The sequence below is a fragment of the Mirounga leonina genome, unplaced genomic scaffold (genome assembly GCF_011800145.1).
Source record: "Mirounga leonina isolate KUSES-001 unplaced genomic scaffold, KU_Mleo_1.0 Mir_101595, whole genome shotgun sequence".
NCBI classification, from domain to species: domain Eukaryota; kingdom Metazoa; phylum Chordata; class Mammalia; order Carnivora; family Phocidae; genus Mirounga; species Mirounga leonina.
Window position 1 is genome coordinate 1,497,826 of NW_023270158.1, and position 15,268 is coordinate 1,513,093.

A 15,268-nucleotide genomic window follows, 5' to 3' on the forward strand; every position below is an offset into this window, starting at 1 on the left:
GTTATAATCATAAAATTACACTTAGGGCTGTAAAATAGAAATGATTTAGGCATTTGAACTTAGATTAAGGCCATGACAATTAGGAACTAAAATATATAGAACTCTAAGGATTAAATAAAGGTTCAGAAAGCAGTAGAAACCTGAAATAAGCAGAGAACACCATAAATGCCCTAAGAGTATCAAACGGCATATTTTGGCACCTGTTTTTAAGAGAAAAAAGATTTTTAAAAAAAATTTTATGGGGGGGTGGAGGGGCAGAGGGCAAGGGAGAGAAAGAATCTTAAGCAGGCTCCATGCCCAGCACAGAGCTCGATCTCACGACCTTGAGATCATAACCTGAGCCTAAATCAAGAGTCGGAGATTTAACCAACTGAGCCACCCAGGGGCCCCAAGAGAAAAAAGATTTTTAAGTAGGACCTGAAACTATGAAAAAAAAAAAAACCCAAAACACCCCCATCAAAGCTGAAATGTGTTTAAACTCTTAGAATGGTTTCTTATTTTACACTATCAATTTAATCTGTTCTCTCCTAAAGATGATATATTAGAAAAAACACAATACAGTTTTCAAACTGGGGAGACTCATTTAAAAATTTTCTAAAATTGTTATTTTTTTAACCTATCTGCAAAGTCTTGGATTTATTTACCAATATGCCCAAGGTACTACTGATAGGGTGGGTAATGGTGAGTAAATGTCCACTCATTTGTCTGGACCTTGGTAGTTGAGTCACAGCAAAAGTCCAACTGTGTAAGTCAGAATCTCATCCATAACACGCCCTAGCTAGGTGACCTTGAGTAAGTTCAAGTCAAGTAAGTAACTTCTTTGTACCTCAGTTTCCTCATCTGAAAAATGGAATAATCACAGTCCTTACCTCACAGACTTAGGAGGACTACAGCAGTTAATACAGGGGGATTTCTTAGAGCAGTTTCTGACAAACAATAGGCACTTAATACATGTTAGCTATCACTATTATTATTACTACAGGATGATTCAGTGAAGTGTGATCTCCCAAAAATGTTCATGATATTCCCTATCATGGATTTTGGCCGTTTTTTTTCTCTTTCCCAAAACCACATTTTTTCAAAAAATGCAATTGCATCTCACTACATATGAAAATCAATTCCAGGTGTAGATATATTGATAGAAAAGGAAAAACAACAAAGTATCTATAAACAGAACATTTTCATGATCTTAAGCTGGGAGAGTTTATTAAAGAAGCTACAGAAAGCACTCACTAACCTTTAAGGAACTGACCAATACATTTAAGGAATTTTTATTTATTAACATATAGAAAAATATAATAGTATATAGAAGAGTGAAAAATAAGGAAAAAGGGAGACAATATTTGCATCATGAATAACTGACAATGACAAGCATTCAGAATATATAAAGATCCTCTGAGACCAATATATGTTAATTGAATTTAAATAAAAATAAATAAATTTTAAAAAATAATCTATAAAGAGCCCCTACAAATCAGTATGAAAAAGACAGACAGCTCACCCAAAGGTAAATGATATGAAGCTTCTCACTGGATAATTTTATGCTCAGGCTCTGGTTCGTGTTCATCACTGCTCTGAAGACTTACTAACATCCATAACTGTTATGAGTATATCCTAAGGATGAGGGGCATGGTGATTGAGTATTTTAATGTACTACTGGTAAGTAGAGAGCTTGGAAAAAAACAGCCATGAATTAAATCATGCATTCTGTGTAGTGAACAAAATCAGCCCTTCTTCGCTCTATGAAAACACCTGAAAATTTAAAATTCCCCATGAATCATCCACGTTTGGGGCATCCTCCCTTAAAAAGTAGATAATGACTGTGAAGAGACCTTTAGGCGGGAACTCTGAGAATTCACCATGGCACCCCCCTTCAATTTTCAAAAAAAAGAAATCACTGGGGCGCCTGGGTGGCTCAGTCGTTAAGCGTCTGCCTTCAGCTCAGGTCATGATCCCAGGGTCCTGGGATGGAGCCCCACATCGGGCTCCCTGCTCAGCGGGGAGTCTGCTTCTCCCTCTCCCACTCCCCCTGCTTGTGTTCCCTCTCTCGCTGTGTCTCTCTCTGTCACATAAATAAATAAAATCTTTAAAAAAAGAAATCACAAGAGATAAAAATCACTACTTCATTTTCGAGTCATGGACCATCTGGAAAAACGTATGGCACTTGGACTCAAGATCATAAGCTTGGCAAGTTGACTCTTTTTTTTTTTTTGATTTATTTTTTATTTTTATTGTTATGTTAATCACCATACATTACATCATTAGTTTTTGATGTAGTGTTCCATGATTCATTGTTTGTGCATAACACCCAGTGCTCCATGCAGAACGCGCCCTCTTTAATACCCACCACCAGGCTAACCCATCCTCCCACCCCCCTCCCCTCTAGAACCCTCAGTTTGCTTTTCAAAGTCCATCGTCTCTCATGGTTCGTCTCCCCCTCCGATTTCCCCCGCTTCATTCTTCCCCTCCTGCGATCTTTTTTTTTTTTTTTTTTCTTAACATATATTGCATTGTTTGTTTCAGAGGTACAGATCTGAGATTCAACAGTGGCAAGTTGACTCTTAAGACACCCACTGCCTCATAGTCACGCCCTGAGTAATCTCTTCTCTGAGCGTGGGCTGCACCTGGTGGCCTGGTTCTAACCAGCAGAACTGGCAAAAGTAATGGGATGTCACTTTTGATATCGGGTGACAGAGAGACTCTGGTTTCCATTTGCTCACTCTTTCTTCCTCTTCCCTTGTAGGCTCTGATAAAGCCAGAGGCCACATTGTGAGCTGTCCTATGGAGAGGCCCACGTGGCAAGGAAGTAACAGCGGAGTGCAGCCAACAAGCCTGAGAAACTGAGTGCTGTCACCAACCACGTGGGTGTGGGCTTGGAAGCCCATCTTTCCCAGTCAAGCCCTGGGATTGCTGCAACCCCGATACCTCCATTGCAGCCTTATAAGAGTCCCTGAGCCAGAGACCACAGCTAAAGTGTGAGGTAACAAATGTTATCTTAAGCCACTACATTTGGGAGTAATTTGTTATACAGCAACACAGATAAGTAATACTTATTTAAACATATCATAATGGGATTTACTGAACAGCTACTGTATGCACAGCATTAAAATCTACTTTTTATTTTATTTTTTTAAAGATTTTATTTATTTGACAGAGAGAGACACAGCGAGAGAGGGAACACAAGCAGGGGGAGTGGGAGATGGAGAAGCAGGCTTCCCGCGGAGCAGGGAGCCCGATGCGGGGCTCGATCTCAGGACCCTGGGATCAGGACCTGAGCCGAAGGTAGACGCTCAACCACTGAGCCAACCAGGCGCCCCTAAAATCTACTTTAAAAAAAAAGATTATTTTATTTTAGAGCAAGAGCGGGTGGCGGGGAGGGACGGGCAGAGGGAGAGGGGAAAGAGAATCCCAAGCAGACTCCCTGAGCGCAGAGCCCTGCGATCACACCCGGAGCCAAAACCAAGAGTCAGACATTTAACTGACTATGCCGCCCAGGCGCCCCTCAAATGTACTTTTTAGAAAAGCATTCTGAAGCACCAGTTTCTATTTTTCCCCCAGCTTTATTGCAGTGTAATTGACAGGGCTCCTTTCTATTTTTTCCTCCCACAAAAGCAGACATACTGTAACACAGGAGCACAAACAATACAACCCTGTTATCTAATAATGCTGGGAGTCTGAAGTCCAAACATGGGTCTCGAGGGTCTAAAGTCAAGGCTATCAGCAGGACAGCCTTCCTTCTGGAGGCTCTAGAGAGAAATGCATTTCCTTACCTTTTCGAACTTCTAGAGATCACCCCTACTTGTTGGCTTGAGGTCTCCTTCCATTTTCAAACGCAGCAACGGTATCACCTAGACTGATGCTTCTACCGTCACATCTTTCCCTCTGACCCTCGTCCCTTCCTTCATTAACACAGACCCTTTGATTATACTGGGGCCACCTGGACCATCCAGGCTATTCTCCTTGGATAGTAGAAATTTGGGGGATTGATGTATACATACTGTAAAGAAAACTAAAAGGTTGGGGGAAGCAAAAAATCCTTACAAGATGAAGTTTTTTCCATACCATAACCATCATCCATTTTTAACATTGCAGATCATGCCTTTAAATACCTAGTGGCAGTGCGGCGCCTGGGTGGCTCAGTCGTTAAGCGTCTGCCTTTGGCTCAGGTCATGATCCCAGGGTCCTGGGATCGGGTCCCGCATCGGGCTCCCTGCTCAGCGGGAAGCCTGCTTCTCCCTCTCCCTCTGCCTGCCTCTCTGCCTACCTGTGCTCTCTCTGTCAAATAAGTAAATAAAATCTTTTAAAAATAAAAATAAATAAATACTTAGTGGCAGAATCACTGTGCCGGAAGATGGGGAGCAACAGAGATGCTGTTCAGAGCCAAACTTCGATGCCATCAGAAGACAAAGGGGACATGAGGACCAAAAGGGCCAAGTCTCTTGGGAAAAACTGATATATTCCTAGAAATACAGATTCAGGTCCTTCTCAGTGAATGATAACAGTGTTATCTGTAAGTCAATTTGCAGCAAGAAAAATCAGACTGCTTTGTAAGAGATGGTAAAAGTCACGGCAAAACAAACAAAAAACCCCAAAACAAAAACAACTACTTATTCTAGCCAGAAACTAACATGAAAAACGTGTGGCCAATGCTGAAGGAATCTGGTACTGTCAGAGACTTGACAAATTGGATTCTTTGTAAGTGATGCACTGTCCAGGCTCCGTTCCTGCTATCAGCTCCCTTCCAAATCATCACTGCATGAAACATCTGTTTTCTGCAGGATTAGCCCAATTCCACAGAAATACGCCATAACCAAAGGCAAGAGAGAGATGGTAAAAAACCAATTCTCATACTATTTACAGGAAAGAATTCAGATAAAACCTAGTCTGATTCACAAGAAATGTTTCCAATCACCCTTAACTGGATGTCCCTTGGGAAATCTGTATTTCCCTGGTATTGGGGATGCGATGGTAGGACTGCATGCCTCTAGTTCTATCCCACTGCTCTGGTAATGATACAGTGATGTCAACCTTAGATCAGTGAGATCGCAAAGCTTATGCCAAAAGCCAAACATAACCCAGACATCCATGTCAAATCCCCTTACCATGAGTAACAAAACAATCAAAATATTATAAACAAAACATGTCCAGAACCCAGCCAATGACAAACACATTTTAAGAAATATTGGATACAGGGCGCCTGGGTGGCTCAGTTGGTTAAGCGACTGCCTTCGGCTCAGGTCATGATCCTGGAGTCCCGGGATCGAGTCCCGCATGGGGCTCCCTGCTCAGCAGGGGGTCTGCTTCTCCCTCTGACCCTCTTCCCTCTCATGCTCTCTGTCTCTCATTCTCTCTCTCTCAAATAAATAAAAAAAATCTTTAAAAAAAAAAAAAAGAAATATTGGATACAGCAAAGCACCCAAATAAAATGAATTTAAACAGTCCTTGGGTTTTATAATGGAATTTGGCCCGGAAAGGTAGTTTAAAAAAAAAAAAAAAAAAAGGACAAAGGGTGATCTTGACTTGAATGACTTGATAATAAAATTTATGCAGCATAATTTCACCAGCCAATATGGCTGATTATAGGCACCCAGAACTATCAAGTCTGTAAATAATGAGTGCTTTATAATACCTGAATTAAATTGTTTGTCTGGTACCGGACAGAGATGCCTCAAACTTTGGATTTGTCACTGAATGTAATGCAAACATGGATGAGTGTGTGTGTGTGTGTGTGTGTGAGAGAGAGACAGAGAGACAGAGAGACAGAGAGAGAGAAGGAGAGAGAGACAGACACAGAGACAGAGACACTGAGAAAAAGAGAGGACACGCTATACCTGGAGTGATGTCTTGGAAAAGATAGGTTCTTTGGCTTTATAGCTGGGTTTATAACAGACTTGTTCCAAGTGGGTTTATACTGACTCAGTGATAAACGTGCATTTCTAAGCTACTGGCTTTTGCATCCCTCCAAAAATGTTTTTGAAAACAAATCTCAGGTTTAGAATTTTTAAGAACAAAATAAAACCGAAGTCTAGCCTTTTCAAGGGACATACACACATTCTCTCATGAGACCATACAGAGTAGTGACTAAGGGTAGAACAAAACTCAACATGAACCATCCACTTAGCGTCAATGGGGTCACTGAGCAAGTGGTACTCAGATACTCCCGATGGAAAGTGCGATTGTGTTTGTGAATTGCAGTCTGACAATATGTTTTAAAATTAAACATGCATCTACCTTGTGACCATCCCTGGAAACCCACTGCATCAGAATAAGTGTCTGTACAGAAGGACATGTGTATAAGGATGTTTATCGCAGACCAGTGTGCAATGGCCAAGCACTAGGTACGAAAGGAGTGCCTGCAGAGAGGCAAGAGCTAAATGCATCGCACTCAACCCATAGCACAGTATACCGCCATTACACAGCAAGATCTAATTTGAGTATATATCTACGATATATCCTAGAGCTGGGATATATAGGGAAGGTACTGGAAGGAACTGGAGGGAAGCAAACTCGAAAGTAAAAGGAAAAAGCACCGCACTAAAGGTTAAAGCCTATGTGCTTTCAGGCGGCTGGCTGGCTCAGTCAGAAGAACGTGCAACTCTTGACCTCGGGGTTGTGAGTTCGAGCCCCATGTTGGGTGTAGAGGTTACTTAAAAATAAAATCTATTGGTAGCTGGAGTGCTGGGGGGTGGGAGGGATGGGGTGGCTGGGTGATAGACATTGGGCAGGGTACGTGCTATGGTGAGCGCTGTGAATTGTTTAAGACTGTTGAATCACAGACCTGTACCTCTGAAACAAATAATACATTATATGTTAAAAAAAAGAAGATAGTAGGAAGGGAAAAATGAAGGGGTTGGATATCGGAGGGGAAGACGAACCATGAGGGACTATGGACTCTTGAGAAACAAACTGAGGGCTCTAGAGGGGAGGGGGATGGAGGGATGGGTTAGCCTGGTGATGGGTATTAAAGAGGGCACGTACTGAATGGAGCACTGGGTGTTACACGCAAACAATGAATCATGGAACACTACATCAAAAACTAATGATGTAATGTATGGGGATTAACATAACATAATAAAATTAAAAAATTAAAAAAAAAAAAGAAAATCTATCGGGGCACCTGGGTGGCTCAGTTGTTGGGCATCTGCCTTCGGCTCAGGTCGTGATCCCAGGGTCCTGGGATCGAGCCCCGCATCGGGCTCTCTGCTCGGCGGGAAGCCTGCTTCTCCCTCTCCCACTGCCCTGCTTGTGTTCCTACTCTTGCTATCTCTCTCTCTGTCAAATAAATAAATAAAATCTAAAAAAATAAAAATAAAAAAATCTATTAGAAGAAAGCATATGTGCTTTCATACTTAGTTATAAAAAATGGTGTTTAAGGGTAGAGTAATATGTCTAAGTGAATTAATTAAAAAGCTTTTCTGTACCTAAAAATAGCCAGAACCACAAAACCAAAGAAGAAAATAATGGATCCAAGGTGAATGCCTAATGACCTCAGGTGCAAACACTTTCAAAAATAAAATTGGCCTCAGGGCACCTGGGTGGCTCAGTCAGTTGAGCATCCAACTCTTGGTTTCAACTGGGGTCATGGTCTTAGGGTTGCGAGATCAAGCCCCATGTAGGGCTCCACACTTGGTGGGGAGTCTGCTTGGGATTTTCTCTCTCCCTCTTGCCCTACCCCCACTTATGCTCTCTCTCTAAATAAAATCTTTAAATAAATAAATAAATAAATAAATAAATAAATAAATAAATAAATAAATAAAATCGGCCTTAAACACTTGGGAGTTTTCTAATTAGTCTTTGAATTTAAAAAGTCAACTTTAGGGTAAGTCATCCATAACAATACGTTTATCAAGAGATACCTATATCTCAATCAGAGGTGCACCTGTTCATAAGTGACAAAGTTGGAATTTGCCTCCAGGAACACTTACAGTCACCGGTGGCTAGGAAATCGGGACACATGGGGAAAAGTTCTGCCTTGTCCAGAAAGTCCTTATGAGGACTTGAACAAGTAACTAATCTGTTGGGTCTTAGTGTTTACACCTGTAAAATGGGGGGGGGGGAGGGCAGACAGTCTGGCCCTAATGTTCTATGAATTCTACCTGATCTTCTTTGCTCAAAAAGCCCCAGCAATATTTGTTAAATGTAATTACACATAAACAAAGTTCACAGAACCTTGTGCTGAGGTTCAGAAATGAACACATTTCAGGGAAAGCGGTCCCTTGTTTTTTTTTCTGATGACGAAACCCCAGAAGCCATCATACCTTTAGGAATAGGCTGGCAATGCTTTGCTCCATGGTCCAATTTGAAGTCCAAATATAAGGTTGGTGTGCGAGTATAAATCTTAGACTGAAAAGGAAAAGGAAACCATCAGCATCTTTCCAAAAATAAAGTTCTTCCTCACTTCAGCTGTGCCCTTCTCTGATGGGCCTGGGGCCCTGATGATTATATTAACAATTTCTCCTTGGCAAGTGCTGTTAAAGCAAGGGGATGGGCTACCATACAGCCTCCTCTTAAGGATCTTGGTCTAAAAGTTAGTCCTCCTAGCTTTACAATATGGTTGACAGACTTTCAGGATGACAGCTCTCTCCCTAGAATCATTTCTCAAATACGGTCTGAGGTTAATAGTTTATTGGCCTAGAGTTGCTCCAGCTTTCTCATTTCCAATCTTGTACTTGATATAGTAGGTTATCTCATGCCCAAAATGCATGCTCCTTCCCCAGGTCTCAATAAAGCCATGTCCATTTAAAAAAAATTTTAAAGTGGCCAGTAAATATTTTTATTTGTTCTAACTTGACCCTTTTGCAAAAAAAAGGTCGTTCACCACCACTGGCTTGAAAAAGCCACAATTCCAGATGTGAGAAAGGCAAACTTCTACAGGATTTTCCACTGTAAACAGTGGCTTTGATTCCATCAATGGTTAAGCAGAGTTTGTAATCCACTATGACACCATTTTGAATCATTGGCACAGACCAAAATCCAAGGGATTATCACTGTTGCTATGAATTATATGATGTCTCATTGTTTATCACAAAGCCCCAGTGGTTCTGTTTGACTTTTTAAAAACTGAAAATACACACAAAAATGAAAAAGCACACAACATCAAATTTGGCAAGGATGTAGAGTAACTGGAACTTTCATACACTGCTGGTGGGACTAGAACTTGGTATAAACACTGCGAAAAACTGCTTGGCAGTATGCAGTAGAGATGAATAGATGCATAACCTATGACCCAGCATTCCATACATAGGTGGATCCCCAACAGAAATGTTCACCTAAAGTCAAGTACGTGAGTCTTGATAGTGATACTATCAGTAACAGCCAAACACCGGAACTATGGCAGCTATCTTTAACCACAGAAGGGATAAGTGAGTTGTAATTTACTTATTCAACGAAATCTACTATACAGCAAGAAGAATGGATGAACCCAACTATATACAACAACTCAGATGAATCTCATAATCATAATACTGAGCAAATGAAGGCAGGCACAGAAGACCATATACCGTATGATTCCATTTCTATGAAGTTCAAAATAAGGCAAAACTAACCTATGATGTCAGAAGTCAGAAAAGTGGTTACCCTGGGAAGCTCAGTAGCTGAAAGGGGTTAAAAAGGAGATGTCTGAGGCCAAACAGTATCTGTCTCTTGACCTGGCTTTGGTTTCATAGGTGTGTTCACTGGGTGAAAATTCTTCTGAGCATATATACTTGATTTATGGACTTTTCTGTGTCTATATTCTATCTTAATAAAAAGCTTACATTCATTAAAAACATGCACGTGTAAATAGACCAAAAGAGAATCCAGAGCCTAGAATTATTTACTATCCTTGACAAAGGCATCATTTTGCAGAGAGTACTTCTATAAACACTATGAGGACATGAACATTGCTGCCTTTTCACCCAGGGCCAACCCACAGTGCCTGCCACGTGGTAGGTATTCAATAAATATTTATCAACTGATTGATTTTCATAATGGAAAAATCCCATGCATGGTAATACATTTATTTACAGTATACATAGGGCATTACTCATCAGTATCTTTACCTACATGCAGCAAAAGGGCTCTCGTCAGGACAGGTGATTTGATATGGTCAAAGTGTATGTCTGTACATTAAATTTTGGAATAGAGAATTGTAAATAATGTTATCAGAAGATTGTTCCCTTTCCTGTGAATATCTCATTTGTGAAGCTTTGGGTTTTAAAAGGTCTGGTAGGTGGTTTTATGTGGCTTAGAAGGCCAAGCTGCATCAATACAGCTTCAAAGATTGCAAAAGAAAATTCCCCTATGCATGCATAAGTGAAACCAGAAACACTTATGGCATTGAGTGCAACCTGAGGCCAAACATTCACAATCAATCTGAAGATGTTGAAACCTACATAAAGCCAGGGCAGCACCCATGGGACACAGGATCTAATTCTCTACGATCCTTAGGTGTGTATGGCACCATCTGGAAAGGATCTGTTTTTTTCTGAAGAAGTCTTCTAAAATTACTTCTAAAAAGATCAAGGGTAGAGGCGCCTGGCTGCCTCAGTCAGTGGAGCATGCGACTCTTGATCTCGGGGTCGTGAGTTCGAGCCCCATGTTGACGGTAAAGATTACTTTAAAAATAAATAAAATAAAAAGATCCAGGGTCAACTTCACGTAATATCATTGATTCCTCTGCCTGGGCAATATTTGGTTCTCCTCCACAAAAAGAATCCATTTCATTTAACTGTCTTTCCTAACTTCTGCCTCAGTAGCAGATGCAGTATCTCTGCCTACAGCGAAGGGATTCATCACAAAGAGGCCCTTGGTTTAATTTTTACTCGAATTCTCCCAGAATGTAGCATAAAAATACTCTTGAGCTAGAAACCTGGAGGCTTGAAAAGCTTTTCCCGCTGACTAACAAAGCACGAATCTTCTACTGGGCTTAGTTCACTATTTTGAAAATCTCGTGATAGGACTCACTGATGTCCAAACCCATGTACGGTTCTAAAATTCTGAGTCAGAAAATTAACATTTACCTCCAAGTTCTAATTTTGAAAGTTCCCTTCTGATTTCTGAGACTAGAGCTGTCGAGAAGGGAGAATGTGTCTGGGGCAAGGGAGGGCAACTGGAACAGGAGGGAGTGAGGAGGGAGTAAGTGGGGAGCCACTGGTTAACTTGCTCTACCCTTGCCCTCCACCGTAGTCATCAATCAGTCTTGCCCTCCCGGCTAGCTCTTTCTCTTTTCTTCCTGCCTCAAGCTTCTCAACCTCATCCATACTGTCCATAAAGAGTAGCCTATCTCACTAAGACTGCCACTACACAGACCCACATGTGCACACATAAACACACACAGAATTCTGTATTTCTGTACTCATTTACAAAAATCTAAACAGAAACCAATGAGATACATTATAAAGCCACAAATATATCCCATCAACTTGCAGTGTGAAAAGGGCTAAAGGGAAATTTTTAACTTATTCTGGAAGTGTTTTTTACATCTATAGCCTAAAAGAGAATCCCAATTCTAATACCCTTTTTTTTTTACTGAAAATGGGGGCATTGAAAGTTTTAATATAACTCACGTCTTGAATAATCAACTACCCCAAACCTACATGTATATTATTCTGTTTCAATTAATCCATAATGAGATAAAATCAATTTGGAAGCTGTTCCCATGAGTATGTGTAGGTGTATATATATACATGTTATATACACATAGTTTTTTTTTTTAAAGATTTTATTTATTTATTTGACAGAGAGAGACAGAGTGAGAGAGGGAACACAAGCAGGGGGAGTGGGAGAGGGAGAAGCAGGCTTCTGCCGAGCAGGGAGCCTGATGCGGGGCTCGATCCCAGGACGCTGGGATCATGACCTGAGCTGAAGGCAGACGCTTAACGACTGACCCACCCAGGTGCCCCTACACATAGTTTTTGAAAAGCAGATAGCTTTTTTTATAATTTGATCTTCCATGGTAACTCCGTTGAAATAGCAAATGTAAATTATGTTCATTTAACTGAAAGATAATGCCAGCCTTGAATGCACTTTGAGCAAACTTAGATTTAATTTTTCTATTACACACACTTGATTTGCAACCATAAAGAAAGATCACCATTAGAACATTCTTTCCTGTGTTCTGTTTTATTTTTGTGTGTAGTACTAAACTATTAATATGGTCCTCGAAACAGATTGAGAATTTAATGCAACAAATTATTCTTTCCTGGTTAAAACTTAGCTATCAATGTATACCTAGTTCCACAGAATTAAAACAAATCAGTCCATGACAATCTAAAATAAAATACTATTCTACGAATCCATTTCAGCATCAACAGAAATAACGTACTTAAAGTACATCAGTGAAATTGTTTTCTTTTTCCTTTTCCCTGTTTTTGTCCTGATCAATACTTGCCTGAACAGGTACTAAAATCCAAGGCTATTCCTCTTTTGTCTTTCTTCCCATTCACATTTCTGTTAAAAATATTTAGGAAACTTATCTTTAAAGGTTTTAGTCTGTGTTTGAAAAATCTAATTGCTTAAAATCTTAGAATTCAAGTATGTAGGCAAAGCTTCCAGTGGGTAACGTAAAACTCTTCGGAAGAGGTTAAGGGTCAATTCTGGCTAACCTACAACAACAGGGGTGCTACCAAATCCAGATAAGCCTTGTCTCTCTCTCTCCATAAATGTCAGGATTAAACCTTTATAGAACCTAACACACCACTTCCTTCCGAACCCCAGCTACCTTCATCTCAGATCCTTCAAAGACTTCCTGCTTACCCTGGCTTTTGGTAGGATACCCTTGTCAAGCTGGCTTCCTGACTCTGCTTTTATTCGTAAATGTGATCTTAATTAAGGAGATGAAATCACTTCCACATGGAAGCCATGCGGCTTAAAACGTCTTCCCACGAGAAAGGAGGGCGCGCATACACTGGTTGCTGTGTGTGAGCAGGGCGCAGGAGGTCTCTTTCATTTCGTCTCTGCTCCTTTCACACGTAACTGCCATCCACTGATTGCTGAATGCTGCTGATTTCGCCACCATGCTGGCTTTCCCTAAAAGCAAGTGGCCGCAATTTGTCACATGTCAGAGCTGTAATAAAAGCATTCCCATTTCTTTGTGGGAAGGATTTCAAAACCCTTTTATGATTTAGTTATTTTTCAGAAAATGCACTCAAATGCTCAATCTTACTATATGTTGCTTAAGCAAATTCCTCTAAGTAATTGTACAAACAAGTGCAAACCCTCAAAACCCTAGAAGAGAAAGAAACAGAATATCCACCTATTCTGGGACCCTCGCCCTCATGTTGGATCATCGCTCTACTGTTGGATATTATGTTTTATGGTATGTTTGGGTCTTTTTTTTGGCATCATTGCTAACTTCTGATAAACATCTTTGCACATAAACCTTTTTTAAATTTAAATTTTAGTTATTGAACATACAGTGCAATATTGGTTTCTGGAGTAGAATTCAGTGATTCATCATTTACATACAACACCCAGTGCTCATCACAAGTGCCCTCCTTAATACCCATCACCCACACACCTCCATCCATCACCCTCAGTTTGTTCTCCATTGTTAATTATCTCTTATGGTTTGTATCCCTCTCTTCTTTTTTTCTTTTCCCCCTTCCCATATGTTCATGTTTTCTTTCATAAATTCCACATATGGGTGAGTCATATGGTATTTGTCTTTCTCTGATTTATTTCGCTTAGCATAATACACTCTAGCTCCATCCACGTTGTTGCAAACGGCAAGATTTCATTCTTTTTGATGGCTGAGTAATATTCCAGTGTACAAACACACACACACACACACACACACACACCTTTCCTATCCATTCAACAGTCGATGGACAATTGGGCTTTCTCCATAGTTTGACTATTGTTGATAATGTTGCTGCAAACAATGGGGTGCATGTTCCCCCTTCGAATCTATATTTTTATATCTTTTGGGTAAATACCTAGTAGTGCAATTGCTAGATCATAGAGTAGTTCTATTTTTAACTTTTTGAGGAACCTCCATATTGTTCTCCAGCGTAGCTGCACCAGTTTGCATTCCCATCAACAGTGCAAGACAGTTCTCCTTTCTCCACATCCTTGCCAACACCTGTTGTTTCTTGTGTTGTTAAACTTAACCATTCTGACTGGTGTGAGGTGGTATTTCATTGTGGTTTTGATTTGTATTTCCCTGATGATGAGTGATGTTGAGCACCTTTTTATGTGTCTGTTAGCCAAGTGGATGTCTTCTTTGGAAAACTGTCTATTCATGTCTTGTGCCCATTTCTTAACTGGATTGTTTATTGGGTGTTGAGTTTGAGAAGTTCTTTGTAGATTTTGGATACTAACCATTTATCAGATATGTTTCCAAATATCTTCTATTCCGTAGGCTGCCTTTTAGCTTTGCTGATTGTTTCCATCGCTGTACAGCAGCTTTTTATCTTGATGAAGTCCCAACAGTTCGACGGGTCTAGTAAAAAGTTGTTACAGCTGAGGTCAATGAGGTTGCTGCCTGTGTTCTCCTTTAGGATTTTGATGGTTTCCTGTCTCACATTTAGGTCTTTCATTCATTTTTAATCTATTTTTGTGTATGGTATAAGAAAGTGGTCAAGTTTCATTCTTCTGCATGTGTCTGTCCAGTTTTCCCAACACTATTTGTTGAAGAGACTGTCCTTCTTCCATTGGATATTCTTTCCTGCTTTGTCGAAGATTAGTTGACCACAGAGTTGTGGGTTCATTTCTGGGTTCTCTATTCTGTCCCACTGATCTATGTGTCTGTTTTTGTGCCAGTACCATACTGTCTTGATGACTACAGCTTTGTAATAGAGCTTGAAATCCAGAATCGTGATGCCTCCAGTTTTTTCTTTTTCAGAATTGTTTTGGCTATTTGGGGTCTTTTGTGGAACCATACCAATTCTAGAATTGTTTGTTCTAGCTCTGTGAAAAATGCTGGTGGTATTTTGACAGGAATTGCATGAAATGTGTAGACTGCTTTAGGTACTATAGACATTTTAACAATGTTTGTTCTTTCAATCCATGAGCATGGAATGCTTTTCCATTTCTTTGTGTCCTCTTCAATTTCTTTCATAAGTGATCTATAGTTTTCAGAGTACAGATCTTTTACCTATTAATTAGGTTTATGCCTAGGTATCTTATTGGTTTTGGTGCAACTGCAAATGGGACTGATTCCTTGCTATCTTTTCCTGCTGCTTCGTTATCGGTGTATAATGATGCAACAGATTTCTGCACATTGAGTTTATATCCTGCAACTTTGCTGAATTGATGTATTAGTTCTAACAATTTTTTGGTGGAGTCT

General features: G+C 40.2%; 1 protein-coding gene across 7 annotated transcripts in view; it reads right to left on the reverse strand.

Moving 5' to 3' along the window:
• Positions 1–15,268, reverse strand: part of PIR (pirin) — a 103,473-nt gene that overhangs the window by 29,110 nt on the left and 59,095 nt on the right. For all 7 annotated transcript variants that reach the window (XM_034999867.1, XM_034999878.1, XM_034999906.1 and 4 more), the window contains one exon: positions 8,259–8,343. In XM_034999867.1, the coding sequence (XP_034855758.1) occupies positions 8,259–8,343 (85 nt within the window). The remainder of the gene's footprint in view (positions 1–8,258; positions 8,344–15,268) is intronic.